The sequence below is a fragment of the Megascapheus bottae genome, chromosome 25 (genome assembly GCF_031878675.1).
Source record: "Megascapheus bottae isolate mThoBot1 chromosome 25, mThoBot2.hap1, whole genome shotgun sequence".
Taxonomy (NCBI): Eukaryota; Metazoa; Chordata; class Mammalia; order Rodentia; family Geomyidae; genus Megascapheus; species Megascapheus bottae.
In genome coordinates, this window is record NC_143533.1 from 5902984 (window position 1) to 5930946 (window position 27963).

The 27963-nt window shown below is 49.0% G+C and overlaps 1 protein-coding gene across 2 annotated transcripts; it reads left to right on the top strand.

Annotated features, from left to right (window-relative positions):
* The first annotated feature begins 513 nt into the window (after positions 1–513).
* On the top strand, positions 514–27779 carry Tmc7 (transmembrane channel like 7). Of its 2 annotated transcripts, none has more exons than XM_090357728.1 (16): positions 514–635; positions 9255–9495; positions 10877–11025; positions 12163–12330; positions 13510–13592; positions 15807–15952; positions 17112–17259; positions 17903–18076; positions 19650–19807; positions 20390–20507; positions 20638–20735; positions 21628–21814; positions 22559–22689; positions 23424–23579; positions 25228–25306; positions 26328–27779. In XM_090357728.1, the coding sequence occupies exons 1-16, from the start codon at positions 569–571 to the stop codon at positions 26400–26402; spliced, it is 2178 nt and encodes a 725-aa protein (XP_090213854.1). In that variant the 5' UTR covers positions 514–568; the 3' UTR covers positions 26403–27779. The 2 variants fall into 2 exon arrangements, with proteins under 2 accessions (XP_090213854.1, XP_090213855.1); XM_090357729.1 differs by having other exon boundaries at positions 26332–27779.
* Positions 27780–27963: the final 184 nt, after the last annotated feature.

Consider the following 27963-nt stretch of genomic DNA (forward strand, 5'->3'; position numbering starts at 1 on the left):
CCCCTACCTCCATCCAAGCCCCACTTCCCATTTTCTAGAGGTTCATTGGAGTCTCAGGTCCTTTCTGTGCCCGGGCTGGCTTTGAACCTTGATCCTCAGATCTCAGCCTCCGGAGTAGCTGGGATGACAGGCGTGAGCCACCGCGTCCTGCTCAGCTCCAGTTTATTCTTGAGCTGAGGTCTTGAAAACCCCGGTGTCCCGAGGTTTGCAGCTCAGGGCTTTGCCAGGCAGAGGCGCACCTGGCTGCTCCGTGCCTCGATTTCCTTTCCTTGGACTCCAAGGACACCTCGTGTGTTTGTGGGGACGGGGGGGGGGTCTCAGTGGTTCATGAGGCCTCAGTGCGAAGTGGCCCGGCGCCCCGGCTGCCGCACGCACTCCCGGCGCCCCGCGGGGGGCTCGGGGCCGGACCGTGGGAACGCCGGCCGAAGCCACGCCCACCCGAGGCCACGCCCCGCACACAGGCCACGCCCCCGGCGCCGGCGTCAGCGGCGGAACCTGGAACCGCAGGACGCCGGGCTGCGGGCGGCGGGGGTCGGCGGGGTCCCCGCTGCCTTCTTGGGGCGCCGCCATGAGCGAGTCCAGCGTCGGGGCGCTCCCGGCCCACAGGTCTAACCGACAGCCGGCCACACACCAAGGTAAGGCGAGGGGCTCGCGGGCGCGGTGGCGGGGTGGGGGGGGGGACGGGGGGCTCCGGGCTGGGGGAAGCGGGGCCGGCCTCGCCCTCCCCACCCGCGAGTCCCCGTCCGCCCCGGGGGTGCAGGCCCTCCCCTCCCCACCCCCCCAGCGAGCTCGGGAGGGGCGATCGCCCCCTCCCACACAGCCGCCGCGGGATCTGGGCCCCTCGCTAGGTAACAGGCTTCTCCATCAAAGGGGGAAAGAACGTGGGAACCCCGACATTCTAGCCCCGCTGCCCCCCACCCCATGCCGGCCAGGTCCGCTCCCCAGTCCCCGGGGTGCGTGCCGGGGTGAGGCGCCCGCCGCCCAGACCTGCGGGGACCCGTCTGCCCCTGAGCATTGCAGTTAGGTTGTGTGTATGTTTTTAATTGCTGGGTGATTTGTCTTCTCTGGGCCTCATCTCCTTGCTGAGGTAAAGCAAAAAGTGTGGCTTAGCCCGGGAACCTAGAAAGGCACAGGACCAGTAATCAGTCAAACACCGTCATGTTTGTCTGTTTGTTTTAATGGGGCAAAAAGTAAATTATACTGTGCTGAGATGTCTTTCTTTCTTTTAAAGAACGTAACTATGTAAAACCACTACTCTGTCACGATAACAAAGTTGCCAGCACCCAGGCAGGCTTCTTTTTGTCGCTTTTTTTTTTTTTAAATCCTGAACTCAACATTAAGATGCTGCTGTGAATTTTATTCAACAGTGTTGTCTTTACTCCTTTGTATCTTTGGTGCTTTCTTAGTTCAGTTTCAGAATAAAGAATGAACAAAAACCACCTCGGGCTTAGGGTAAAATATGGATGTATTTGGGATTGCTCTCACAAAGAAAAATCTAGGACAGACCTAACTCTAGACTCAAATTTACCAGGGACCCAAAGTGCTCCAAACGGGGGTTGGTGGGGGGGAGGATTGAATGATAATGATTTTCTAGCTCAATATTAACCTTGTTTTCACCAGCTCAGTTTAGTCTTTATTAGTAAAAGCCCAGGGTTTGGGAGCTGTAACTTGACTGACATAAATGGGATTCCATTCTCAGCCAGCACCTTTAAAGAAAAAACAAAAGCAATTGTCTTGTTTTCAATGTACCTTCCTCTTATTCAGCACACTCCCTTACTTCTGTCTGGGATCTTTGCTGAGCATGCTAGGAGACTCTAAGTCCCTTTAAGACACACACACACACACACACACACACATCCCTTCCCCATCCCCCATGCTATTTTTGTCCTTGTGTTCTCCTGCAGGGGTGGGGAGCTCGGAGACAGACTCAGGTCCTTAACTTTATAGTACTTTGGAAACAGAACCTTCTGGGCTAGGACCAGGAGTGAGCACGTCACAAACACCTGAGCCAGTCATTTATTTTGGCTTCCAGTTAAAACTAGAGGCTTTTGTTCACTGTCTGTCGGCCTAGATGCTTTGGGCTTACTGTGGAAGCAGGTGGTGGGGCAAGCCTAGCCACTCAGGGAAGAGGGAGCCAGAGAGGTTGAGTCTGGGGCATGCCCCCAGGGACCTGGATGAGTTCCCCACCACCACCACCATCTCAATGATGTCAGGAAGGGGACTTGAAGAGTTTGAGCTTTGAGTCTAGACTGTGGGTGCCGCAGAATACAACTTCATCATATTTTCTTTTTTCTATTATTTTTATTTGGTTACTCATAGGGCTTGAACTCAGGGCCTGGCGCCGTCCAGGAGTTCATTTGCTCAAAGCTAGCATTCTTACTGCTTGGAGCTACAGCACTACTTCTATTTTTTGAATGGTTCATTGGAAATAAGAGTCTCATGGACTTTCTTGCTCGGGCTGGCTTTGAACTGTGATCCTCAGATCGCTGCCTCCTGAGTAGCTCAGATTACAGGCCTGAGCCACCGGTTCCAGGCTTCATCATGTTTCTCTAGAACCTTTCTAGGTCCTTTCTAGATCCTCACCCTTAATTTGTCTTTGGACAGACAAAGTAAAATGCTCGATGGCTCAGTTTCTCGCATGATGAAAGGAAAGGCTTGGATGAATTTGGCAACTGGTTACTGTGTTACCTCAGTTCCTATGAGACAGAACCTAGGGGTGACTCCTGCTTGCCTGGGGTGGTTCTGGCTTAGGGTTTCCTCTGAGACGGCTTCAAAAGTGCTCTGTGGACAGGTTTTTTTGGTATGTTTTTTGACATTTGCTTTCAGGACCTGCCTAAAAGTGGACCTTGGTGGGCCTGCCTTTAATTATTCCATTCTGCCACATTCAGTCTCTTAATACTTCTGTGTGGGCGACCATGAGCATTGCTCAGTATCCAGGAAGATTCCCAAGTGACTCAGAATCCTGGGGGTGGTGGTGGGGGGGGGGAAATCAGGACTCAGAATTGGACCCTGCATGTGTTGGCTGCAGAATTCAGGACCCTTCTCTGCTGGAGGATCTGCTCTGGGCAGAGGACCCAACTGGCTGGCTTGGAACTTGCATGCTGGAAGGTAGACTTGGCAAGGAGTGCCAAAAGGCAGACTGCCTGTGGAAGAATCTAGACCTTTTTCCATTTGGCTTACCAAACTGGTCTTAATCAGCTGTGTGGCCTTGGGCAAGTCCTCAACTTCTCTGAACCTTAGTCTTTCTCTTCTGGAAAGGTTACATACACTCCTATTCCAGGAGGATTGAATAAGATTGGAAACTGCCACATATCCTTCAGGGCACAGAATTGTAGGGGATCAGGAGGTGAGAGTCACCATTCCTTACTCACTGGGTCACCGTTAGCACCCTGAGACAGAAGGCAGATTAGCAGGGGAAAGCCTAAATCTATTCCACCTATTCAGGTTTTATGTGCTTTTGAAGATCCAGGGTGAACTTTCCATTTTTATGACTATGGTCCTGAATGTAGTGTGACCTGCATTGGACAAAGGCATGAGCTAACAGCCCTGCAGATAGGTAATTGAACAAAAAGTGGGTTAATGGTATTGCAGACAGGTGATTGAAAAAAGGAGAGTGAGCTAATGGCCCTGTAGAAATGTGATTGGACAGAGAGAACGAGCTAACAGTATTGCAGAGGATTGGACAAAGAGTTGCTCTTGGTCCCTCATTTATGTCTTCCTTCCTTCTGAGATAGAATATTTTTCTGAGCGTTATTTGTCTTTGGAATCCTAACATCCTAGGGTTTGATGACTGCATGTGCAGTGTCTAGACCTTCCTGGGGATGTGCTAGTAGGTATGTAACAGTGGAGGAGACTATTGCTTGGGTCTGAGTATTGTTCAGTCTTAAGCCTGAAGACAAATAGCCATGTGACCTGTGGTTTATTTTTCTCCCTTATCTAAGCCAGTTTGCCCAATGACCAATACCCTTCAAAGTCATTCAGGAGGGTGGAGTGTTCAGGGCAAAGTAGAGACTTGTTTAGGGCCATTTCCTGGCTCCACTGATTCTTTGGCTGGCTTTTTTTTCCCCCCTCCTCTGAAGAAAACTGAGCTCTGCCCAGCAACTAGGGCCCTGGGTGGTGTTTTTGTTTTTGCTTTTGGTTTTTTTTTGTTTTCCAGTAAGTAAAGAATTTGGAGGGATGAAGGGAAATGATGGTGCTGGGTTGTGATATTTGCTGCAGACTGGCTACTTTCCCCAAAGCATTGTTTGGATCTGGGACCACCCAGACCTTCTGCTGGGTTGTCCTCACCCTCCGCCTTTCTGGAGGAGGAAGAGGAAAAGAAGGGGGAGAAAAAAAGGGGAGGAAGAAGGAAGGGAGAAGCAACAGACTGAACTGGGGCTTCATTCTAGGCTCTAGGGAACTGGATGGAGATGGAGGGGGTGGGGCTGGGGTCCTGGCATCCACAGACTGGACCTCTTGCTAAGCAGGGGTGAAGGGGGAAGGAGCAAACTGGAGCCCACTGACTGCTGGGAATGAAGTGAGGAGAAGGGGAGCCTGTGGATGGGAGGGCCAGCTAAGGCCTCTGAGGAGAGTCTGTGGAAGGAGGCTGGGGAGAAGAAGCTACAAAGGCAAAGGATTGGGGGCAGGCCAAGCCTGGTGGGTGCCCCCTCTAGAAGAAGCAGGGGTGGGAGGAGTCAGCCTGACAGAGTTCATGAGGATGAAGCCGAGTAAGGTCTATAGTTAGTTTTTGCACTACACACTTTTGTGTGTAGTGAGTTTAATTCCTCACAGCTGTGTCTCATGAGTTGATGACTATTTGCTCATTTTACCCTTGTGGAAAGAGACTGAGAAGTTACTTGACAAGCCATTTGCTTGTTTTTTTAATTGTCCCCCAAGGGGTCTCAGTGTGGCAAGCCATGCGTGGTGGCGTTGGCCCCTTTAAGAGGCAGGGCCTAATGGGAGGTTCTTAAGTTATTGGGAGTGGTGCCCCCCCCACACTATCACAGGAATTATAGGTTCTCAGTATGATGGCCCTTCCACTGCCAACCTGAGGCATTGCTGAGAGAGCTGGCTCTGTGTGGGCCCTGAAGTTAGACCTCCAGGACTAAGAGCTAAATAAACAAGCCTCTTGTAATGTTAGGACTGGCAATGGGCCTCAAGTGTTAGAGCACCTACCTATCAAGCCTGAGGTCTTCCAGGATGATGACATAGAACGAATACATTGCAGAAACAGGATACTCCATTACCAGAGTACTGAGGACTGGGTGCTTGTGTGCAGATGACTGACTGCCTTTCGTCCCGTACAGTCTGGTGTTAATTGCCAGCTCTGAAGTAGTGAACAGGACCAGACATGCCTCCCCGCCTCCCAAGGCCTGTCCCCTGGAAAGGCTCCTTCAGTCCCTGAATCGCCCCAGGGCAGAGTTCTTCTGTCTTTAACATTTGCAAAGTGAGGCCATACCTGCACTGTAAACCCATAGAGTCACTCCCAGGGGCTTCCTGGTGGATCCTGGTGCAGTTCAAAGCTCCAGAAAGGCCTGGTGGCTGCCTCTAGCAGCCTCTGGCACCTTCTCTTTGCAAGAGGCCCTAGCTAAGGCCTGAGGCTGCTTCCCATAGGGGCAGCGTGGTCCATGGAAAGAAGAAGCATGATGGCAAATTCCAAATCAGTGTGTGTATTCAGTTAACTGGTCAAGAGGCAGAGCCACACACAGCCTGCCAGCGTCCAGTATGATTAGATGTAGCCACATTCTAAACCAGACGTCTGTAAACTTAACAGTCTCTGGGCCAACTTCCAGCCTTCCACCAATCTTTGTAAGTAAGTTTTATCAGGACATAGATATGCCATTCATTTATGGGTTGTCTGTGGCCCTTTTCGTATGACAAGCCACCTAATCCTCTGTATACACCTACAGGAGGTGGAAAAACTGCTCTCCTCACCTGACAGGAGGGGAAATTGAGGCACTGAATGGTCAAGAAACTTGACGGGTTATACAGGGACAGGTGGAGTAAGTGTTTGGCCCCAGGGAGGTGGCGTTAGGTACTGGGCCCTTGCCACCTCCTGGTAGTTGCAGCAGTAGCTGCTCCACACTGCCCTGCTCCCTTCCTCCTCCCCCCAACACTGTCTTCCCTGGCCTGAAACTGGCAGACCTGGGTATGAAGTCCAGCTGGGGCTCTGATTAGCAAGTTAGTCACCCAAGGCTGGAGAATGTGAGTCCCAGCCAGGCTCTTGCCACACCCAGGTACCTGTTGTGACTCATTCCACATCTTCCCAGCTGAGCTCTTTCTGACAGAGGAGGCCTTCACCTCCCAGATCAGGCTCCCCGGACTGAAGCCTCTCCATCCCATCTGGTAGAACAGCCAGCCACTCACTGGCCACAGGCAGTGTGATTTCCTGCAGTTGGAGCAAACTATTTTCTGATAGTTCAGCAATATCTCAGTAGTATGATGGTCCCTTGTGACGCCCGCATGTCATGTTGTAATGGCAGAGAGATCATTTTCTTCATAGTCTGGATCCAGCCTCCAGTCCTGCAATCCTCTGGCATCAGCCTCCTGCTTCATAATTGATTCTTAAGATGGAAAAGTACTTAGAGCTTAGCACTGTTGTTGGTTTCCAGGATCCGGGAATAGGTGATGTTTCAGGATGTGCCCCTGAGAAGGAAGGGATATGCCTGGAATTCCCACAGTAGCTGGCAGGGCCGGGGCCCCACAGCCTGCAGTCTCCTGACCCAGCGTTTCTTTAGTCCCATGGTGGGGATCAAAGCAGTCAGCATCCAGGGTAGTGGCAGTGGTCTTGGCAAGTGTGCTTGGCCCACATCTGGGCAGGTCCTGTCTTTTGGTGGACTTGATGTCCTCTGCAGAGAGGCACCAAAGGAGTCAGGACTAAGGAGGCTGTCCAGGAATACCTGCCTCCTGCTCATTCATTCATTTGTTCATTCATTCATTCATTCACTTATCTGTTCACCCATTCATGCATTCATTCATTCATCTCCATTATCCATTTTTTTCCTCCATTCATTAATTTATCTGTTCACTCATTCATCCATGCATTCATTCATCTACTCATTGTCCATTCATTCATTCATTCATCTGTTCACTCATTCATTCATTCTAGTATTCATTCACTTATTCTTCAAGTAGAAGCCTTCTTGAAGCCAGGCACCATTGTATGCTTTATCCTTGCCTGAAGAATACTCAATGACAGGGAAGATACTTCTCCTACTCCTGGCCCTCCAGCCCCTGTAGCACTATCCTCCCACTTCTGTAACAATCTCATTGCTGAATCCTGAAAGTTCTGGGTATTCCTGAATGGTGGCACCCCCCACACACACCCCCACCAGGGCGAGAAAACAGCCACACCTCGACTGGACCACCTCAGTGATCTAGTAACTATGAGATGCTTTATATTCTTCCAGCTGCTCAGAAGGTAGAGAGGAGAGGCTGGCAATTGGAAACCACCTCAGGCCCAAGTTAGCAAGACACTATCTCAAGAAGATAGGAACTATGTAGTCACCTGTAATCTCAGCTACACAAAAGGCAGAGATTAAGATGAGCTCCATCTACCACAGCCCTGAGCAAAAAGTACAAGATCTCCTCTGAGAAATCACCTGAAGTTAAAAGGGCTGGGTATATGGCTCCAGTGGTAGAGTGCCTGCCTAGCAGGCACAAGGCCCTGAGTTCAGAATCTCAGTACTCACCAGTAGTCAAAAGTAATTCAGGGTAGAGAAACCTCTGGCGTCTGCGTGTGCAGGTGAGTAGGAAAGCAAGTGATCCTTTGCAGCGTTCTTGCAGAGAGGGAATGGAACCTCTTAGAAAGTGAAGAGGCCACATTGGAAGTCCACTTGGATTTGGTTTTGTTTTGTTTTGTTTCTGGTACTGAGGTTTGAACTCAGAGCCTTATGCTTGCTGTTTAGGTACTCTAAGCCTTTTTTGCTTAGTTACTTTTCAGATAGGGTCTTGATGCCTGGCCAGCCTTAAACTACGATCCTCTCACTTGTACCTCCTGCGTCACTGGAATCATAGACATGAGCCACCGTGCCTGGCCTACAGCTCGGATCATTGTCATCAGAGTTGGGGTGTCACATGCGATGATGGCCCAGTCCTCACTCACAGGCCACAAACATGAGCTCCCAGTGACTCAGCCCGTGGGAGTGGACATTGTATGAAGCCCCTTCCTCAGCATGTGGACGAGGCCCCAGGGTGGTGTACTTCACGCCCACAAGAGACTCACTGCTGTCCCCTTTCTGGAGTGGCTGGGTCAGTGGGTGACAGGCCACCCAGTCAAGCCAGCCAAGCTTCATCCCCTGGTTGGGACCCTACAGCTGCTGAATATTTAGTAGCCTGATGCTCTTTGTTTAAAGGCCTTTGTTTGCTTCATAATAGTTCTTTGTGGCTGCTTGTGGTGGGTGGGGCCTCCTGGCAGTATTTGGATTTGTGCCCCCCCTCCCCCACTCCTCCAGTGAGTCAGGGGGAGTCTCTGTTACTAAGCCTGTGTGTCATATCCTCAAGGCATGTTGAGGCAGAAGATAAAAGGGTGGGGGGAGCTCCCAGAGGGAGTGTGGTCACTGATAGGGCCCCAGGTACTGGGCTCTGTGTATGTCACAGGAAGAAAGTTGTGACAGGGGTCCATCCTGCTGGGCTTTCCTGGAGCCTTCTAGGAAGGCCTGGGGCTCTGCTGCCCTGTGTCCTGTTCACAGCCTGTCCCCAGCAACCGTGCTAAGCCAGGTTGGAACATGACATGCCAGGACCACCATCCTCAGTAGCCCCTGTCCCGGTCCCACCTACAGCACTGCATCTCCACACTGTGGGACCAGAATATTACCAGTGCCATTTGGCAGACAGCCCACACATTTTCCTGGTGGCTGCAGCCAGACACAGCACTCAGATGGTCACTTAAAGTGTGGTTGGGAACACATCTCCAGTTGGCCAACCTACCTGTAGATCATTTCTCAGGCCCCAGGGGAGTGGCTATCTGCAAGATTTGGTTATTCGTTCTCCCCCTCCCCCTCACATTAGTTATGTGGCTTGAACTCAGAGTTTGGGTGCTTGTCTCTGAGCCTCTTTGAGATCTACCATTTGAGCCACAGTGCCCCTTCCAGTTTTTGAGTGGTTCATTGGAGATGAGAGTCTCACAGGGACTCTTCTGTCCAGGCTGGCTTCAAACTGCTATCCTCAGATCTCAGCCTCCTGAGTAGCTAGGATTACAGGCATGCGCCATCATCGGTGCCTGTCTAGTTACAGTCTCTTAAGGAGTGACTGACGCCTTCCCTTTCCTTCCTTAGAGAACCTCTCTCTGGATTCCAGTTGCTTCTCTCCACCTGTGAACTTCCTTCAAGAATTGCCCAGCTACCGGTCAGCCACGCGCCGGAGAACCACTGTCCTTGCTCGGGATAAGCAGAGTAACATCTTGCTGAAGCCATCAGACTCTTACAGCTCCCAACTAGAGGGGGAAATCACAGAAAACCTCAACAGGCAGTCCATCCGGAAGTATGCCCTGAACATCTCTGAGAAGCGGCGGCTGAGGTGTGTTCAGTAGCCACCTCGAAGCTGTCTAACAGCTTATTAAGTACTTTTCTTTTTTCTTTTCTTCTTTCCAAATGTGAGGCTTGAATTCAGAGCCTGGCCGCTGTCTCTGAATGCGTTTGCTCAAGGCTCGTACTCTGCCACTTTGAGCCACTCCCTGAACGTATTTCTTGCTTACGTAGAGTCCTTGCTTCAGATCATTGGAAACTTGCTAGCACTTGGCCCCAGGCTCTTTCAATATTGTAGCTCCTCATTCTACCTCCTGAACCCCTCTGCCCATACCTTATTTGAATCTGGCTAATGGGAAGGAGTGAGCTTATTCTCTTTGAAGCTGGGTAGATAGTGAATCACCCCCTGGTTGGAGAGTTAGCTGTATCCAGGCAGGTGCCTCTGTGATCCTGGCTGGGGTCAGCTGGCTGCAGGCCTGTCTAGCTCTGACTTCTTCTTCTAGTGTTAGCCTGGCTCCAGGAGGGTTAGTTGAGTCCAGGCCTCCTCAGGCTAAGTTTAGAGCTAGCATGACTTTGCTTGTACCACATTCTGTGGTGTAAGCAGATCATGGGACCACTCTAAATGCTATGGATGGAAAGATTTGTGCTCAGTAACATAGCAGGGAAGGGTGAGGAGGAAGGAGGAAAGGAGGGAGGAGGAAGTGGAAGGAAGGGGCAAATGTGAGTGATTACTGACTGGAAAGGGGCAAGGGCCAAGATCCTGAGGTAGGGTCAAGAAATCAAAGAGATACACATGGTTTGGGCCTAAGAGAGAGGTGGGGGATGGATGAGAAGACGGGTGGACAGAAGGGTGGATGAATGAGAGGCCTGGGAGCCAGGATCTACTTAAGGGGGACCTTGAGTGCCATGTAAAGGATATTCTTTTATTCTCTAAATATAGATGGGTCATAAAACTAAAATATGTATCTCTTTGTTCACTCTCCCATCCAGCCATCTTCCCAACAATCCATTATCCATCTATCCATTCTTTCTCCCAACTCCCAGTCCTCTCATCCATCCATCCTTCTGTCCACCCATCCTCCCATCCATCCCCCATTTACCTTTCTTCCCATCACCCATTCATTCTCTCATCCACCCGTCCATCCATCCTTCCATATACCCTCCTGTCCACCCATCCATCCATCTATTCATTATTCATCCATCCACCATCCACCCTCCAATCTACCCACCCATCCATCTATCCATTTGTCTATCCCCTCATCCATCTACCCATCCATTTGTCCATCTATTCTCTTGTCTATCCATCCATCCATCCTTCCTCTCCTCTCCCATATGTGGTGTCAGCTTTCTTTCACATGATCAGCTTACTTTTCATGGTTGAGTGTTATTGCAAGGTATGTATAGACCACCATTTATCTGTCCATTGTCACCAGGGACATTCAGGAGACGCAGATGCAGTACTTATCGGAGTGGGACCAGTGGAAGCAGTACAGCAGCAAGTCATGGAAGCGGTTCCTGGAGAAGGCTCACGAGATGACTGCTCACCTGGAGTTGTGGCGGAAAGACATCCGCAGCATAGAAGGTGCCCTGAGGCTCAGAGCCCTGTCACCTCTGCACTTCTGATCTCCTCTATGATGAGTGTGGGCAACAAGCCATACAGTAATTAGGCTCCCTTAGGGGTGTGTGTGTGTGTGTGTGTATGTGTATGCTAGTACTGGGGCTTGAACTCAGGGCCTGGAGACTGTCCTTTAGCTTTTTCACTCTGTGATGTGAGCCACAGTTCTACTTGTGGTTTCTTACTGGTTCACTGGAGATAAGAGTCTCATGGACTTTCCTGCCTGGGCTGGCTTCAAACCTTGATCCTCAGATCTCAGCCTCCTGAGTATCTAGGATTATAGGCATGAGCCGCCAATGCCTGGCTATACACATGTCTGGTAATGGCAAACTGCCTGCACTTGACACACTTCAAAGCATTAATGCAATGTGAAGTTCAATGGTGGAAAAGTTTCCCGTGGCTGTGAAAATACCCAGAATGTCTGCTTTTCCCATAACAGTGAGATGTGTGGGGCACAGCTCTGTGTTTGTCAGTTTGAGCAACCAGAATAAAGTGCTGTAGACCAAAGGACTTAAGAAACAGAAATTTGGGGACTGGGAGTTAGCTCAGTGTTAGCCTGCCTAGCATGCATGAGGTCCTGGGTTCTATTCCCAGAACTATAAACAAACAAGGAAAAAAAGGAGAAAGGAAGAGAGGGAGAGAAGGGAGGAACAGCTGTCTGGCTGTGCTCATCTTTATATATTTGGGGTGCCAAATGGAGGAAGAAGAAGGTAAGAGGTAGGGAGGGATGGATTGTAGCTGGAAAACAGTCTTCATCGCAAGCTAGGGCCTCAGAGGCCCTGAGTTCAAATCTCCCTGTACTACCGAAAGAGAAAAGTCTCGATTCAGACAGCCAGGAAGCAGATTTGTAGCGAGGTAGGTGATTGTGGTAAAGACAGTCCATTAGCCATGGGTGGACAAGGAATTCCTTGGAGAGAGGTGTCACCTGACACTTTCCTCATGGGAACAAGTTTAGAAAGCGCTGGGAAGTGGCGCTTTGAAGCCCCAGGTAGAAAAAGCCAGGGTTCGTTCCTTCTGTGTCCCCAACTGCAGCCCTGTGTGGTTGCTGGAGGATCTCCTACTGCCTCCCATGGGTCCCTGATGCCTTGAATTTCTTCTCTGCAGGGAAGTTTGGCACTGGGATTCGGTCTTATTTCTCCTTCTTGCGGTTTCTGGTGGCGCTGAATTTGGTGATATTTCTCATCATCTTTATGCTGGTTTTGCTCCCGGTCTTGCTCACCACGTACAAAATCACCAACAGCACCTTTGTGTTCATTCCGTTTAAAGACATGGGTGAGTGGAATGCCTGCTTTTCCCTTTGTGTGTGTTGGAATTACCCAAAATGGACTAGGTAAAGGCTGCAGGAAGAAAAAAGGAAAAACTCCATAGTTCTCAAGGCGCTGTCATTGGGAAGTTTTTTGTTTTTTCTGCCCCATGGTGTTCGCTGTAAAGCCCCTGCTTGGTGGGGCAACTGCTGTTTAAAATCCTCCTCCTCCTCCTCCTCCTCCTCCTCCTCCTCTTCCTCCTCTTCTTCTTCGGACTGGCAGTGTGGGGAGGGGATCTTTCCTATCCCATTGCTGTGTGCCTTGCCTTGCCTAAATCAAGACTTACCTTGAAAAATCTTCCTGTGATTGGCTCCACTGTATCATGTGATCTTCCAAGAGAAAGGCCTCCCCAGGCCCCACAGTGAGATCATTAGGAACAGAGCTGGACCCAACCAGAAGCCCCGAGTCTCTCCCGGTTCACCTGAATGTACTTAAGCCGATGGCTCCTGAGTGTTTTCAGTTACTGACACCTTGAGGTTGTCTGTTACACACCAGAGATGACTGATACAAAGCAGAAGTGAATTGCTCACTCAAGCCTTAGGTAGCATGAAAACTGGTGTTAAAGAAATGAATCCAATAAGCTGGGCACTGGCGACTGTAATCCCGACTACTCAGGAGCTTGAGATCTGAGGATCATGTCTTGAAGCCAGCCTATGCAGGAAAGCCTGTGAAATTCTTTTCTCCAAAAAAAATACTGGAAGTGGAATTATGGCTCAAGCGGTGGAGTGTTAGCCTTGAGCTAAAAAGCTAAGAGACAACACTCATACCTTGAGTTCAAGCCCCAGTACTGGGACGAAAAAAAAAATTGAATAATGAATAAATATATGCATTTTTATGAGATGTGTTGAGATGGAATGACAATGCAGAATCCTGAAACACACAAACATGAGCCCAAGACACAAGAGAACCCCTTCACTGTCTGTGCATAGTGCTAGGATGCACAGAAAGGACACCATGCAAGGAGGTTCAGGGAGCAGAGGGAAGGAAAGGTGAGGAGAGAAATAACGGGAATGGTGGCTATGTTGGATTTATCAGGGTTTGGCTTCTTGCATGTAGATGCATGCAAAACACATGGGACCATCTCTAAAGGTGTGTGCCCACACCTTGAAGCCGCCTGCAGCTCCTCTTCTTGTTTCCTTCCCAACAGACATGCAGTGTACCATCTACCCCGCGAGCAGTTCCGGACTCATTTACTTCTACAGCTATGCCATAGACCTGCTTTCAGGCACAGTGAGTGTCTCCCCTTGCTCTGCTGCATCCTTGCTGTATACCAGCTTAGACTTCATAGTTTGCAGGTGTGTGTGTGTGTAGGGGCACTGTGCCTTCTCCATTCAGAAATGTCAGGAGGCACCTGTAGCATGTACATACATGTACACGTGACCATGTGTCCCTGCACATACACTCTGCCCAGGTACACACACACACTTTCCTTGAAGTCTCTGAGAAGTTTATTAATCTTATTAATAAACATAATCCTTATTAATCATAGAAGTTTATTAACACCCTCTGCTCCAAAGTGGAATATGAGTTTATCCTTCTTGTAGTTACTCTGGAAGTCATTATTAATTTTTTGTTGTTGTTGTTTAGTCCTGGGATTTGAACTCAGGGCCTGGAAGCTGTTTCTGAACTCTTTTGCTCAAGGCTAACACTCTGCCACTTTGAGCTACAACACCATTTCCGGTTTTCTAGTGGTTCATTGATGATGGAATTTCACTTTCTAGACTTTCCTATCCAGGTTGGCTTTGAACCTTGATCCTCAGATCTCGGTCTTCTGAGTAGCTAGGATTACAGGTGTGAACCACTGGCATCCAAGTTATTATTGTTATTATTATTTTTTTTTTTTGATGGTGATATTGTGATTTGAACTCAGGGCTTCACCCTTGTTTGCCAAGTACTCTCCTGCGGAGTCATGCCTCCAGTCCTGATTCACTCTGTTCCTTTTCATTAGTGAATAATATTTACTTGCATGCTGAGTCACATTTTAATGACTCCAGATGGTCATTTGACTTGTGTCCATCTTCTGGCTGCTGTGAAGACTACTGCCATTGTGTGCCCGCACTGCTCTGGCTAAGCACCTAAGGAGTTTGAATCCCTGGTTCACATGACAGCCATGGGTTTCAAACTTTCTGAAGAACAGCAGCCTGACTTCCCAATCAGTGCCACTGTCTTACATTCCCACCGGCAGTGGAAGCATTCCCTTTTCTTCCACAGGCTGTCACAGTTTTAATTAGAGCCCTCCCAGGCACTGGCCTAATGTGGGATTTTTTTTTTAATTCAAATATATTTTAATATTAATCAACATTTTTCTTTGCCAGTCCTGGACTTGAGCTCAGGGCCTGAGCACTGTCCTTGGACTTTCTCAAGGCTAGAATTCTACCACTTGAGCCTCAGCACCATTTCTGGCCTTTTTCTATGTATGTGGTACCAAGGAATTGAACCCGGGTCTTTGTGCATGCTAGGCAAGCACTTTAACCACTAGGCCAAACTCCCAGCCCGGGATTTTGGTTTTTGTTTCTAATCTTGTTTGGTACCTAGATTTGAACCCAGCGCCTCCCACTTGCTTTCCTGCTGAGCTATGCCCTCCCCGGCCCTCATTTTTTCTGCATGTGGCTATTTAGCTATGTTGGTATGATTGGCTGGAAAGCCTTCATCTTGAGATGAATCATCAGTGTATTGATTCATTGCTGGACAAGATAATGTCTGTCTCTTCTGCCAGTGCCGGTCCTGTCTCTGTTACTCCTGCTTCGGAGTTAAGTTTTGAAGCCTAGACTTGGCGAGTCCTCCAGCCTCATTCTTTTCCTCACAGTGTTGATGATCCCTTGCAGTTCCCTAAGAGCTTTCAAATGAGCTTGTCGGTTTCTCCCCAGAAGCCAACTGGGATCTGATAAGGGTTGGGTGGGGGTGGTCTCCCTTCCAGGAGGCTCCCCAACCCTGAATGTGGAATGCTTCCCCAGTTATTTTGGTGATTAGTTGAAGAGTTCATTTTCAGCATGGTGTCTAGTGAGTAGGGCGGCTGCATTTGATCATCCTTTGCCCCTCCATGTCTGTGCCTCCCCTTTACCATCCCAGAGACAGATACATGAATAAGCAAGACCCCCCCCCCAAAAAAGAAGAAGAAACAAAAAACCTCATTTTCTTTTCCTCGTGTTCATTTTGATAAATATTCTATAGGATCAGAGGCACATAGGCGTTGTACCTTTGTGCTCTTCCCCTAAGAGTATCTTCCTCTGGTCTCACTGCCTGTGGGTGCCAAGAGCCCTGTATCATTTATCATTTTATTCTTCAAGATTTATCAACCCCTTCTATCCCATCCCCACTCTCCCCAAACGCTTACTGAGTTACCCCTAAGGCTGTTTTGGTGTCTAGGGATACAGGATGAGCAGGGATGCCCCCCCCCCCCCCCCGGTCATCTGCACTGAGCTTCTGTGCTGGCTTCTGTTCCAGGGTTTCTTGGAGGGAACCAGCCTCTTCTATGGACACTACACCATTGATGGGGTGAAATTCCAGAACTTCACCTATGACCTGCCTCTCGCTTATTTGATCAGCACCATTGCCTACCTGGCCCTGAGTCTCCTTTGGATTGTGAAAAGGTAACCTGGTGCTGTCGTCGTTGTCATCATCGTCATCGTTGTCATTGTATTGTCCTTGAGTTGCCCTGCGTTGGGAGAGTCTCTCACAGCTCTGTAGGCTCAGATTGCCATGCCCCAGAGGATGAGCGGAGTCCAGGACTGGGCTTGGTAGGGACGGATGTGTACATGGGCTGCAGCTGAGGAGACCGAGGGAAGGAAGGAGAGAGGAAGGGGCGGGGCTGGGTCCCCACACTCCCTCTGAGGCCAAGGCCCCAATGACCTAACTTCCTCCCACCCCTGTATCCCACCCCTTCCCAGTAGTCCTGTGAGATTAGAAACCCAGACTTCAACGGGAGGGCTTTGAAGGTCACTCCACATCCAGAAGGAAGAAGCCAGCTAGGGGGAGAAGAGTCATGGGAAAGAACCATTTCTGGGATCTGTCAGGTGTCAAGGCTCTGGGACAGCAACCAGAGTTTAGTATGTTTATGCATAGTATGTTTATGACCACCAAAGTCCCGGTCACGTGACCTCAAGGAAGGAGATTGTGTGGCATCTTCACACTATATTGAAAAGATGAGTTTGGAGCTAAATGTGGTAGGGCATTCTTATAATCCCAGCTCTCAGGAGGCTGATGTTAGGAGGATTGCAAGCTTAAGGCCAGCCTGGACTCACAGGTGAATAAAAGAAAATACTTTTGAACAGTGACATGTCTGGTTAGCTGACACAGTTGTTTAGAGTGGCTTAAATCTTGACTGTATCAAGTGGACCTAAAATTCAGCCACATGGAACTTCTTCCTAGAATTAAATATTTATTGATTGGAATTAAGTAGTTAATTCTGTGCCAGTGCTGTGGCTTGAACTCAGGACTTTACATTGTTGCTTAGCTTTTTCACTCAAAGGGCTTGAACTCGGGGCCTAGGCTCTGTCCTTGAGCCTCTCTGTGTTCAAGCCTAGTGCTCTGCCTACACTTCCACCTGCATCTTTTGGCTGGTTCATTAGAAGGAAGCTCTCAGATTTGTCTGGCTGTGCTGACTTCAATCCTGGATCCTTAGATCTGAGCCTCCTGAGTGGCTGGAATGACAAGCTTGAGCTATCGCGAGGCTGAGTTCTTAGATTGTCAACACAACTCATCCATAGGCCTTGTCTTTAACTGCTGTGTACTTGTGTTTTGGGGAGTCAGGTCGGTGGAGGGGTTCAAAATCAACCTGATTCGGAGCGAGGAGCACTTCCAGAGTTACTGCAACAAGATCTTCGCAGGCTGGGACTTCTGTATCACCAGCTACAGCACGGCCAACCTGAGGCACAGCAGCCTGCGGTATGAGCTCCGGGTGAGTGCCGCCAGCCTCTTCCTTGTGGGGTCCCTGCTGGCTTGCCTGCGCCTTGGAAAGGATCCTTGGGAGGCTATCATAGGCTTTGGCGAGTTTCCCGATGAAGGGATGAGCAGCAAAAAGCTTGATAAAGTAATCAAATCAAATGTATTTCATATACTAAACATAAACAGACCAAATTCTCCTTTTAAAAGCATAGACTACCAGGTTTAAAAAAAAAAAAAATAATAGCATGCTTTTAATCCCAAGTAACTACCTGGAAGGCTGAGGCAGGCAGATCATATACTCAAGGTTGCCTCAACAACTTAGTGAGAATCTGTCTTAAAGAAACAAAAACTTTTAAGGATTGGGGAGGTGGCTCAGTGGTAGAATTCTTGCCTGGGATCAGCCCTCAGTTCTGAAGAAAGAAAAATAGCATTAACCTGTGTACTGTTGAGATAAATGGTGAACTCTTTGTGGGTGTGTGTGTGATCATGAATAAAGTACAGTATTTGCCTTGAGCCAAATAGCTTAGGGACAGGTTCCCCAATTCATGCCTTACCACCGACCCCCCCCCCCAAAAAAAAAGTAGATGGGTGGAGACCATACCAGTTTTCATCCTATATACTTCAGTCCTTGCCAGTAAGTTTTCTTTGGTCCTCAGGCAGACCTGGAAGAAGAAAGAATCCGGCAGAAAATAGCAGAGAGGACCTCAGAGGAGACCATACGTATTTACTCTCTGAGGCTGGTGTTGAATGGCTTTGTTCTGGCTGTGTTAGCCATGTGCTTTTATGCCATCTACATGGCAACTATCTTCTCCCAAGAACACATGAAAAAAGTAAGTGCTCCTTCCCCTGGCTGGCACTCTGCCAGGTGTCTGGCGGATGCCACTGTCTCTCCACCCCTCGTTCATGTGGGGTAGAGGAGAACAGAAAATCAGAGGTGCTCAGTTTCCACTTTGAAAGGAATTTAGAAGCATCCTAAATTGAATGTGTGAGATTCTTCCTCTTCCTCCTCCTCCTGGATTTTACAATGTTCAGGTCTGGCTACCTAAATTTTATCTCTAGTTCCTCTACTTATAGCTGAGGCCCCAACTGACATAAATAGCAGTGGGTTTTTTTGTTTTGTTTTTGTTTTTGTTTTGGCCAGTCCTGGGGCTTGAACTCAGGGCCTGGGCTCTGTCCTTGAGCTTCTTTTGCTCAAAGCTGGCACTCTACCCATTGAACCATAGCACCATATCTGGCTTTCTGTTTGTGTGGCAAACCCAGGGCTTTATGCATACTAGGCAAGCACTCTACCACTAAGCCACATTCCCCAGCCACAGTGATTTTTTTAAAAATCATGTTGGAAGATCTGGGCGCCAGTGGCTACTCAGAAGGGTGAGATCTGAGGCTCATGGTTCAAAACCAGCCTGGGCAGTAAGGCCCATGAGACTCTTATCTTCAATTAACCATTAAAAAAAGCCAGAAGTATGGGCCGGGAGTTTGGCCTAGTGGTAGAGTGCTTGCCTTGCACGCACAAAGACCCAGGTTCCATTCCTCAGTACCACATACATAGAAAAAAGCCAGGAATGGTGCCGAGGCTCAAGTGGTAGAGCTCTAGCTTTGAGAAAGTCCAAAGACAGTGCTTAGGCCCTGAGCTCAAGCCCAGGACTGGCAAAAAAAAAAATAAAAATAAAAAGCCAGAAGTGGAGCTGTGGCTCAAGTGGTAGAATGCTAGCCTTGAGTAAAAAAGCTCAGGGATGGCACCCAGGTCTTGGAATTTGAGCCCCAAACAAAACAATCACATTGGAAGCTGAGCACAACCCCGAAATCACAGCACTGTTTGAGTTGTAGAGCAAAACCTTGTCTCAAAAGAAGAAGAACTAAGCCAAAAAATCCAAGTCAGAACCTCATACTGGTGGCTCTCACCTGTAAAATCCTAGCTACTCAGGAGGCTGAGATCTGAGGATCGTTGTTCAAAGCCAGCATAGGCAGAAATTCTCAATGAGCCTCGTATCTGCAGTTAACTACTCAAAAACTGGAAGTGTCGCTATAGCTCAAAGTGGTAGAGAGCTATCCTTGAGCAAAAGCTCAGGGACAGCACCCAGGTCCTGAGTTCAAGTCCCATGACCAACAACGTGGTGGGAGAATGTGTTTACTTTGGACAGCTGTGATTGATAACTGTGAAGGAATGAAGACAGTTATAACAAGTCAATTATTACTGCATTCTTGAAAACCCTTTAACTTACTCATTTGTATAGGATAGATGGCTTTAAAAAAAAAAATTAAAATTTACTTTGTAAGTCCAGAAGCTTGTTTCTTCCACCAATGAAATGGCCTACAATTCAAGCCATGTTGGAGGAAGGACGTTTGGCTCAGCTCCTTGGTGTGTCTTCTGCTCAGGACCTGTGCGTGCTGTTTTCTCCCTAGGAAATCGACAAGATGGTTTTCGGCGAGAACCTCTTGGTATCATATCTGCCATCTATTGTGATCACACTGGCCAATTTCATCACCCCCATCATCTTTTCTAAGATCATCCGCTATGAGGATTATTCCCCAGGCTTTGAGATCCGACTCACCATCCTCAGGTAAATGTCTAACTATGGGGGTACCTAACCTACCAAGTGCCTTACCACTTGGGTCACAGCTCCGACTTAGGCTTTTGGGATGATTACTTGGACATAAGAGTTTCCTTGTCTGAGCTGGCTTTGAACCACGATCCTCAGATCTCAGCTTCCAGAAGAGCTAGGATTATAGCTGTGAACTCCCAGCACTGGGCTTACATCTTTAGTCAGGCACCAGTGACCCATGCTTGTAAGCTACTCAGGAGAATGAAATTTGAGGATCACCATTTGAAGCCAGTGCAGTCAGGAAATGAGTCTCTTATATCCAGTTAACCAGCACCCCTCTCATATCCACAACAACAACAAAAAAAGAGGGAAGTGGAGATGTGGCTTAAGTAGTAAATCACACCAGCCATGAGTGAAAAAGATAAGGAGCAGCGCCCAGGCCCTGAGTTCAATAAATAAAAAGCCTTCGTATCACCAGCAGCCGCCTGCAGGACTTCCCATTGTTTCTAGCACAGAAACCGTCCCCCCCAGGTGTCTTCCTGATGCTGGCAGGGCAGCCTCTGCAGTGCCTCTCCCTTCTGTCCCCCCACCGCCCTGCAGGTGTGTCTTTATGAGGCTGGCTACCATCTGTGTGCTAGTTTTCACACTGGGGTCCAAGATCACATCCTGTGGGGATGATGCGTGTGAACTCTGTGGCTACAACCAGAAGCTGTATCCGGTGAGCCATGGAGCGGGTAGCTCGAGCCATGGGGTGTGTCTGGCACTGGGCACTGTTGAGGACAGTGGGGTGGGAAGGGTCTGGGGTTCCAGCTCCCTCTCGGTGTGTCTTTTGTTCCCTTTGGTTTCAGTGCTGGGAGACTCAAGTTGGGCAGGAGATGTACAAGCTCATGGTTTTTGACTTCATCATCATCATGGCTGTGACGCTGTTTGTGGATTTCCCTAGGAAGTAAGTGTAAATTGGGCGGCGCTGAGGGTAGACATGGAGCTACCTCCACAAGGCTTCCTGCCCCTGGGCTCAGTTTAACACCCTGTCCATGTGGACCCCTGGATTGCAGGCTTCCTGACCTGTCCAGCACTGCTTCTCACTCGCCATGATCTGAGCAGCTGTGGAGCTCATAACCTGAGAGGTTAAATCAGATCATAAATACCTCAGAATAGCCAGGGGTTGGGTGGCTCACATCTGTTCATCCTCGATACCTAGGAAGCTGAGATCTGAGGATTGAGGTTCAAAGCCAGCCCAGACAGAAACGTCTATGAGATTCTTATCTCCAGTTAACGAAAAGGGAAGTAGAGCTGTAGCTCAAGTGATAGAGCACCAGCTCTGCGTGAAAAAGCTAAGAGACAGTGTCTAGGCCCTGAGTTCAAGACCCAGTAGCACAAAACTAAAACAGAACAAAGAACCAAAACTTTAGGCAAACACTAGTGGCTCGTGCTTGTAATTCTAGCTTCCCAGGAGGCTGGGGTCTTTAGGATAGTGGGTTGAAGCCATCCCAGGCATAAATGATGAGTGATGATGAGACAAAATAACCAGCAAAAAGCCAGGAGGAAGCCTCTGGTGTGTTGGGAAGGTGTTTGGCCTACAGTAGAATCCTTGGAAACTGTTTTCTGCATGGATTGCAATTTCATACCAGTGAAGAAAACAGGCCTCACAGAAATCTGAGAACTTGTATTGATTTCCCCCTTGGTGCACCTGAGATTCAGAGCCTGGTTTTCCTCATTCCAGAGTTCAGTAAGTTCCAAGTATTTAAGGACAAAGTGTATTTCTGTATATTTGAGACTCAGCAGTTTCCGTGGCCACAGCCTGGCTTTGGTGAGCGATGGTCTGGTTTGTTTTCCAGGCTCCTGGTGACATACTGCTCCTCTTCAAAGCTGATCCAATGCTGGGGACAGCAGGAGTTTGCCATCCCAGACAATGTACTGGGGATTGTGTATGGACAGACCATCTGCTGGATCGGAGCCTTCTTCTCCCCGCTGCTCCCTGCCGTCGCCACCTTGAAGTTCATTATCATCTTCTATGTAAAGAAGGTAGGCCCATGAACTCCATCTCAGAAATACCACACAAGCTGGGCGTGTGCAAGGCTCACTCCTCTCATCCCAGCTGCTCGAGAGGCTGAGATCTGAGGATCGTGATTCAAAGCCAGTCCTGGGCAGGAAAGTTCCTGAGACTCTTATCTTCCAGTTAACTACCAACACCAGCTACTGCTGGTTCAAGCAGTAGAGCTAACTGTCCATGAGCACAGAAGCTCAGGGGCAGAGTTCAAGACTCAGGACCAGTGACAAAAGCAAAAAACCAGGTTGATGGCATGGCTCCAATGATAGAGCACCAACCTTGAATGGAAAAAGCTAAGAGACAGTGGCTGGGCCTGGAGTTCAAGCTCCAATACCAACACACACACACACACACACACACACACACACACACACATGCCACACGGGCATGTCATATTCCACAGTGCCACTAGAGGACGTGACGCACTCATCCTTTTTAAGGGCTGTGTGGTAGTCCCTTGTATGCTTGTACTTTAAGGAAGCCATTTTACATCTGCCTTTGTGTAGGTTGCCTATTATCCATGGCTGTGCCCTGAACATCCCCATTCGTGACCCCCTTTTTCTCACCATACTCTCCTAAAGCCAGATTAGACTCACTTGGACCTGTACTTGTGGACCACACTCTAGAGAGAAGGTATCACCTCCACTGAAAGGCAGGAGTGGTTGCACTGACTCAGGCAGGAGCCATACTCACTTTTCTCGTTTTTTTCCCCTCTTCAGTTGAGCCTTCTCTACACCTGCAGACCCTCCCCCAGGCAGTTCCGAGCGTCTAACTCGAATTTCTTCTTCCTGCTGGTGTTGCTGATTGGCCTGTGTTTGGCTGTCATACCTCTGACCATCAGCATGTCACGGTAAATAGGACTGATGGACAGAGCAGTCAGTCCCCCTGCTGACACCACGGATGCCATCTTGGCTTCCAGGTCTCGTGCAGGCTGGAGCTTTGTGGTTCCTCCAGGAAGGTGGAGTAGAGGTGGTGATCATTTTTGTGAAGGGCAATGGGTCTTTCCTATCCGACACTCTTTTCTGAGGACTTCTTGTGTAGTATCCTGTTTGGTTTCTTTTTTTCCCTCTGTTTCTGATTATCGAAACAACACCTGGTCATTATAGAAGACTTAGAAGTGAGCCAGGCGCTGGTGGCTCAGGCCAGTCATCCTAGCTACTCAGGAGGCTGAGATCTGAGGATCTCAGTTCAAAGCCAACCCAGGCACAAAAGTCCATGACACTCTTATCTCCAATTAACCACCAGAAAACCAGAAGTGACGCTGTGGCTCAAGTGGTAGAGTACTAGCCTTGAGCTGAAGAGCTCAGGGACAGTGCCCAGGCCTAGAAGTTAAACCCCTATGACTGCCCACCTCCCCCCCCCAAAAAAAAAGACTTAGAAATGTGGAAGAAAGCAGGCATGAAATTGCCCTGTTCCTTCCAGTTACGGGGGCAGGGTGGGTGGTGGGGAAGGCTTGTGCTTAGAAGACACTAAGCATTGAGTGTGTTCGTGCATGCTTGTAATCCCAGCTGCTCAGGAGGCACAGATGGGATGCTAAGCCTGTGCGGAGTGCCTGGGTCTCAGCCCCTGGCTCTGTCCTTGCAGCATCCCTTCCTCCAAAGCCTGCGGGCCGTTCACCAGCTTCAACACCACCTGGGATGTTATCCCCACGATGGTGAACACCTTCCCCAGCTCGCTGCAGTCCCTGATCCGAGCCGTCACGTCGGAAGCCTTCGCGGTGCCCTTCTTCATGATCATCTGGTCCGTGAGAACCTCCCAGGGCCTTGTGGGTGTGGTGCACACGTGCATGCAATGGCTCCTCTGGCCAGGAAACTGTGTTGCTCAGCCTTCCCCTACTGTGCAGAAATACCCAAGAGAACCAGGGGGTGTGGTCTGTTTTGGTGTTCTGTCTCAGAGGTTTCCATCTGTGGTCACTATGCGCTGTTGTTTTGGGCCCGTGGCAACAAAGTGCAGGGAGTATATGGAGGCCAAGAAGCAGAGCGAGACACAGGAAATGCTCAGAGTCCTGATATACCCTTCAAGGCCAAGCCCCTAATAACATACCCTCCTCCTCCTCCCAGCAGATCCAACCACCTAAATTAGCTCCGCCTCCTCCCAGAACAGCCACAAGGCCAAGCATTCATCAAAGGCCTTGGACACCCTAGATTGAAACTGTCAACACCTGCTCTACTTGACAAGCTACCAAACTTCTCCAAGCCTCAGTGTCCCTTCTGTAGAATGGGCGGAAAGCAGAGAGCAGAAAGGTTGACCCCTGTAAGGCACCCAGCTCCAGGCCTGGTTCATAAGTCCCAATAATTTTGCCTGTTGTTAATATTGCCGCCGATGGTACCTTCCAATCGCTTGCTCTTTGAAGAAGGAAGGGGTTTGTGGCAGAGCCACCAGTACCAGGCAGGGAGTATTCACTTGAACCCTGGCTCTGGCATTTCTAAGCCAGGAATGTCTCATACTTCGCCAGATGCCCATGCCATTGCAACAAAATGCAAGACAGAGGTTTAACAAGTCCCTTTTGAAAGAGGCTCCTGACTCCTTATTGAGATCAGTGAAATAACTTGGGGAGTGTCGCCAGCCCTGCGGGAATCTGCAAGCCCCAGGAGTCCAAGTCTGTCCTCCCAGCTGTATTTGGCTGGCGCCACCTGATGGTGATTATCTTACCTGACTCTTATTTTTTTAACTATTAGGGTTTGGAGGTTGAATGGGGGCGGTATGGGGGGGCACTTTGTGCTTGCCTACTTGAGCCACACCCTAGCTGGTTTATCTCTCTCACTGTCTCACTTTTTTTGACCTACTAGCTTCCTGCTCTATACTCCTCCTACCTCTGCCTTTTGAGCTGGGATTCCGAGCATGTACCACCACATTTAAACTTTCTTTGTTTTTGTCTGCTTGGTTGTAGGGCTTGAACTCAGGGCCTGGTCGTTGTGCCTGAGCTCTTTTGCTCAAGGCTATCACTCTACCACTTGCACCACAGCACCACTTAACAATTTTTAAGTAATTAAATGGAGTCTTACCAGGGTCTTTTCTGCCCTGACTGGCTTCAAACCACAATCCTCAGATCTCAGCCTCCTGAGTAGCCAGGATTACTGGCATGAGCCCTTAGTTTGTTTATTGAAATAGGGTCTTGCTAACGCTTTTGCTAGTCGGGCCTCAGGACCGAGATTCTCCTTCCTCTGCCTCCTAGGTTGCTGCGATGATAGATGGGAGCCACTGGGTTTGGCCCCTGGGTTTATTTTTCTTCAAGAAATGCTGTTCCAGATGACATGTGTTGGGCTTCTTTTCTAGGGGCAGCCCCTGCCTCTGGCCCCTGGGCACCCATCTGTCTCATTATGTCTTTTCTAGGGGCAGCCCCTGCCTCTGGCCCCTGGGCACCCATCTGTCTCATTATGTCTTGCAGTCTCATTATGTTCTACTTCATCGCCTTGGCTGGAGCACACAAGCGGGTGGTGGACCAGCTCCGGGAGCAGCTGTCCCTGGTAAGGGAGCCCGGGGCTGGAGTGTCCCAGCGGGGCATTGGACCAGAAACTGTACAGACATGAGGTTCACAGGAGGGGTGCGGTTACCCCTACTTTACCACCACTTCCCCACCCCACACCCCTCCAGGCCCTGTCCATTCGCCCACCACCCACTCCAGGCCCCGCCTATACCCCTCCTGGCCCCACCCCCTCACCACCACTCCCTCTGCACCACGTCCCCACCATCCCTACTCCTCCAGGCCACGTTCCCTCCTACTGTATCATTCACATCCTTTACCAAGACAGGTGAAGAAGGACTAAGTGGGTAAAGAAAGATCAGTTCTCATAGCTGTAACTGCTGCCAAGATGGTCAGTGGGCTGTGGAAGGCTCATTGGAGGGGGGAGGCTGGAGCCCTGCGTATGGTGGTTCCTAATTAGGAAGGGACACAGAGGCAGAGGCTAGAGTAGGCAGTGAGCTGGGCATTTCTAGGGCACAGGGGAACAAGGTGGACTGTGTGGCTACAGAGCCAGGAAATTAGGAGGCAAGGCCAGCGTAGCCTGGGGTTTGGGATTGTGTGAGATGGGAAGCCAGACCTCTAAACCCACTCCATTCTTCCTTTCTCTATTGTCCCCTCTCTCCACTCTCCCTCCCTCCTTCCTTCTCAACTGTGGGTTTGAACTCAGGGCCTATGCTTGCTAATAGGCAGGTTCTCTTACCACTTGAGCCACACCTCTATCCTTTTCGATTTAGTTATTTTTCAGAAAGGCTCTTAGTTTTTTTGCCTAGGATCCTTTTGTTTCTGCTTCCCAAGTAGCTAGGATTGTAGGCTTGAGTCAGGCCTCTCAGATGCCTTTGAGTGGCTGTGTGAACAAAGAGGTCAGAGAAGAGGTTACAAGTGAAAGACACAAAGCCAGGTTAGAGGTCTGGATAGGACTCTCCCCTACCCCCCCCCCCCCGAGTCTGAGTTGTAATAGGGAGAAATGTCATTTGTTCCCAAGTATATGAAATACACTGTCCAACTCTTCTTTCCTTTTCTTTAAGGAAGGGCGAGACAAACGCTATCTGATCCAGAAACTAACAGAAGCTCAAAGAGACACAAGGAGCCAGCTTCTCTGACCACAAAGCCATTTCTGTCTCCTTTCTCAACTGGCCCAGAGACTCTGCTAAGTCCACTGGGCCCTTCTTAATGGCAGCTAGTCCCTTGTTTAGAAATATGGCCACTTAGAAAGGCAGGTGAAACTCAGGTCTTTATCTGGTCACCAGCTCAGTGACAGCTTTACCAAAAGTCTCCTCCTTCACATTTACAAAAAAATTGAGGCAGAGAGGATTTTATGTTGGTTATTTTTTAGTATATATATACTACAAGTTTGTGTTATCATTCAAAGCTGACCAGAGGCCACCTGGCTGACTCTAGGGGTTGTTTAGACTGAAGGACCTTGTGGATGGTTCTAACGAAGTGGAACTCTTAACATTATTATTTAATGAAGAGAAATCCATGCGTCGTGCTGTTTGGAGCAGGGGTAGAGAATTGTGGAGAGGACTGTCATGGAATGTCAGCCCTATGGGGAAAGGAAGACATCCATACCCAGGATGCACACAGCTGTCCTTCCCTGCCTGTCCTCTGTGAAGCCCAGGAGACCACCAAGTTGGCAGGCATGATTGCCTCCCTGTCTTGGCCTTCCTACAGCTTTAGTTATTCCCCAGGGATTGCTGGAGAATTCAACAGATTGTCCATGGCTTTCTTTACCATCAACCTGACAAGGCCATCTCTCTATGTCTCCCAATTGCCATTTCCCTTTCCACCCTGAGGCCCCCATTTTTGAAAGACAGCTGACATTTCTGAACCAGGCTGGGAGAGGGATTATTTTTTTTTTGTATCAGAGCAGTGGGTAAGACTTTTGGGTTTTATTTTCGTGCCTCTGTGTTTTGAGGACTGGATCACAGCTCCATCTGTTTATGAGACCAGCCTGTGATGCCTGACTACATAGGAGTCTGGCTCCTTAAATCCATAGTTGTAAGGGTGGCTGTTTATATTTCTCCATGTGAACATTTTTCACGTCTTTGTTTTACAGATCATTAAAGCAGATTCCGTTGTGGTAGAAACCATATATAATAAATACCTCATTGTAAATGTACCCCAAATAGATTGTTCTGAACCTTTGAATAGAAGCCTAAGTTATTGTTTAATCTGTTGTGATTTTAATGTTTTTAAACCTCTCTAAGTACTATAGTTCTCTGATGGACCATTTGAGACTTCCGTTGTGTTTCTTCCATTCACTGGCTCCAAACCTCGCATGGAATTTAGGGTTGTGTGTAGTTTTCTAAAGCATAATTCCATTTTCTAAGCATAATTCACCCCTCCCAAAACTCTTACCACACTGCCTCAATAGCTACTTGAGCAGAAAAGATTATGGCAGCTCATACATTTCTGCATTTCTGATTCTTTGTGTGTGTGTGTGTGTGTGTGTGTGTGTGTGTGTGTGTGTGAGAGAGAGAGAGAGAGGGGGGGGGAGGGAGAGAGGGAGAAAGACGGGGGGGGGGGGGGGAACACTGGATTACTTGTACAGATGTGCTAAACCATTGAGCTACTCTTGAGCTCCAGTTCTTGCACAAGGCAGTATTAACATGAGATATTTTTAACCTCGAGTTTCTATATTTGATTAGTATGGAATTTTGT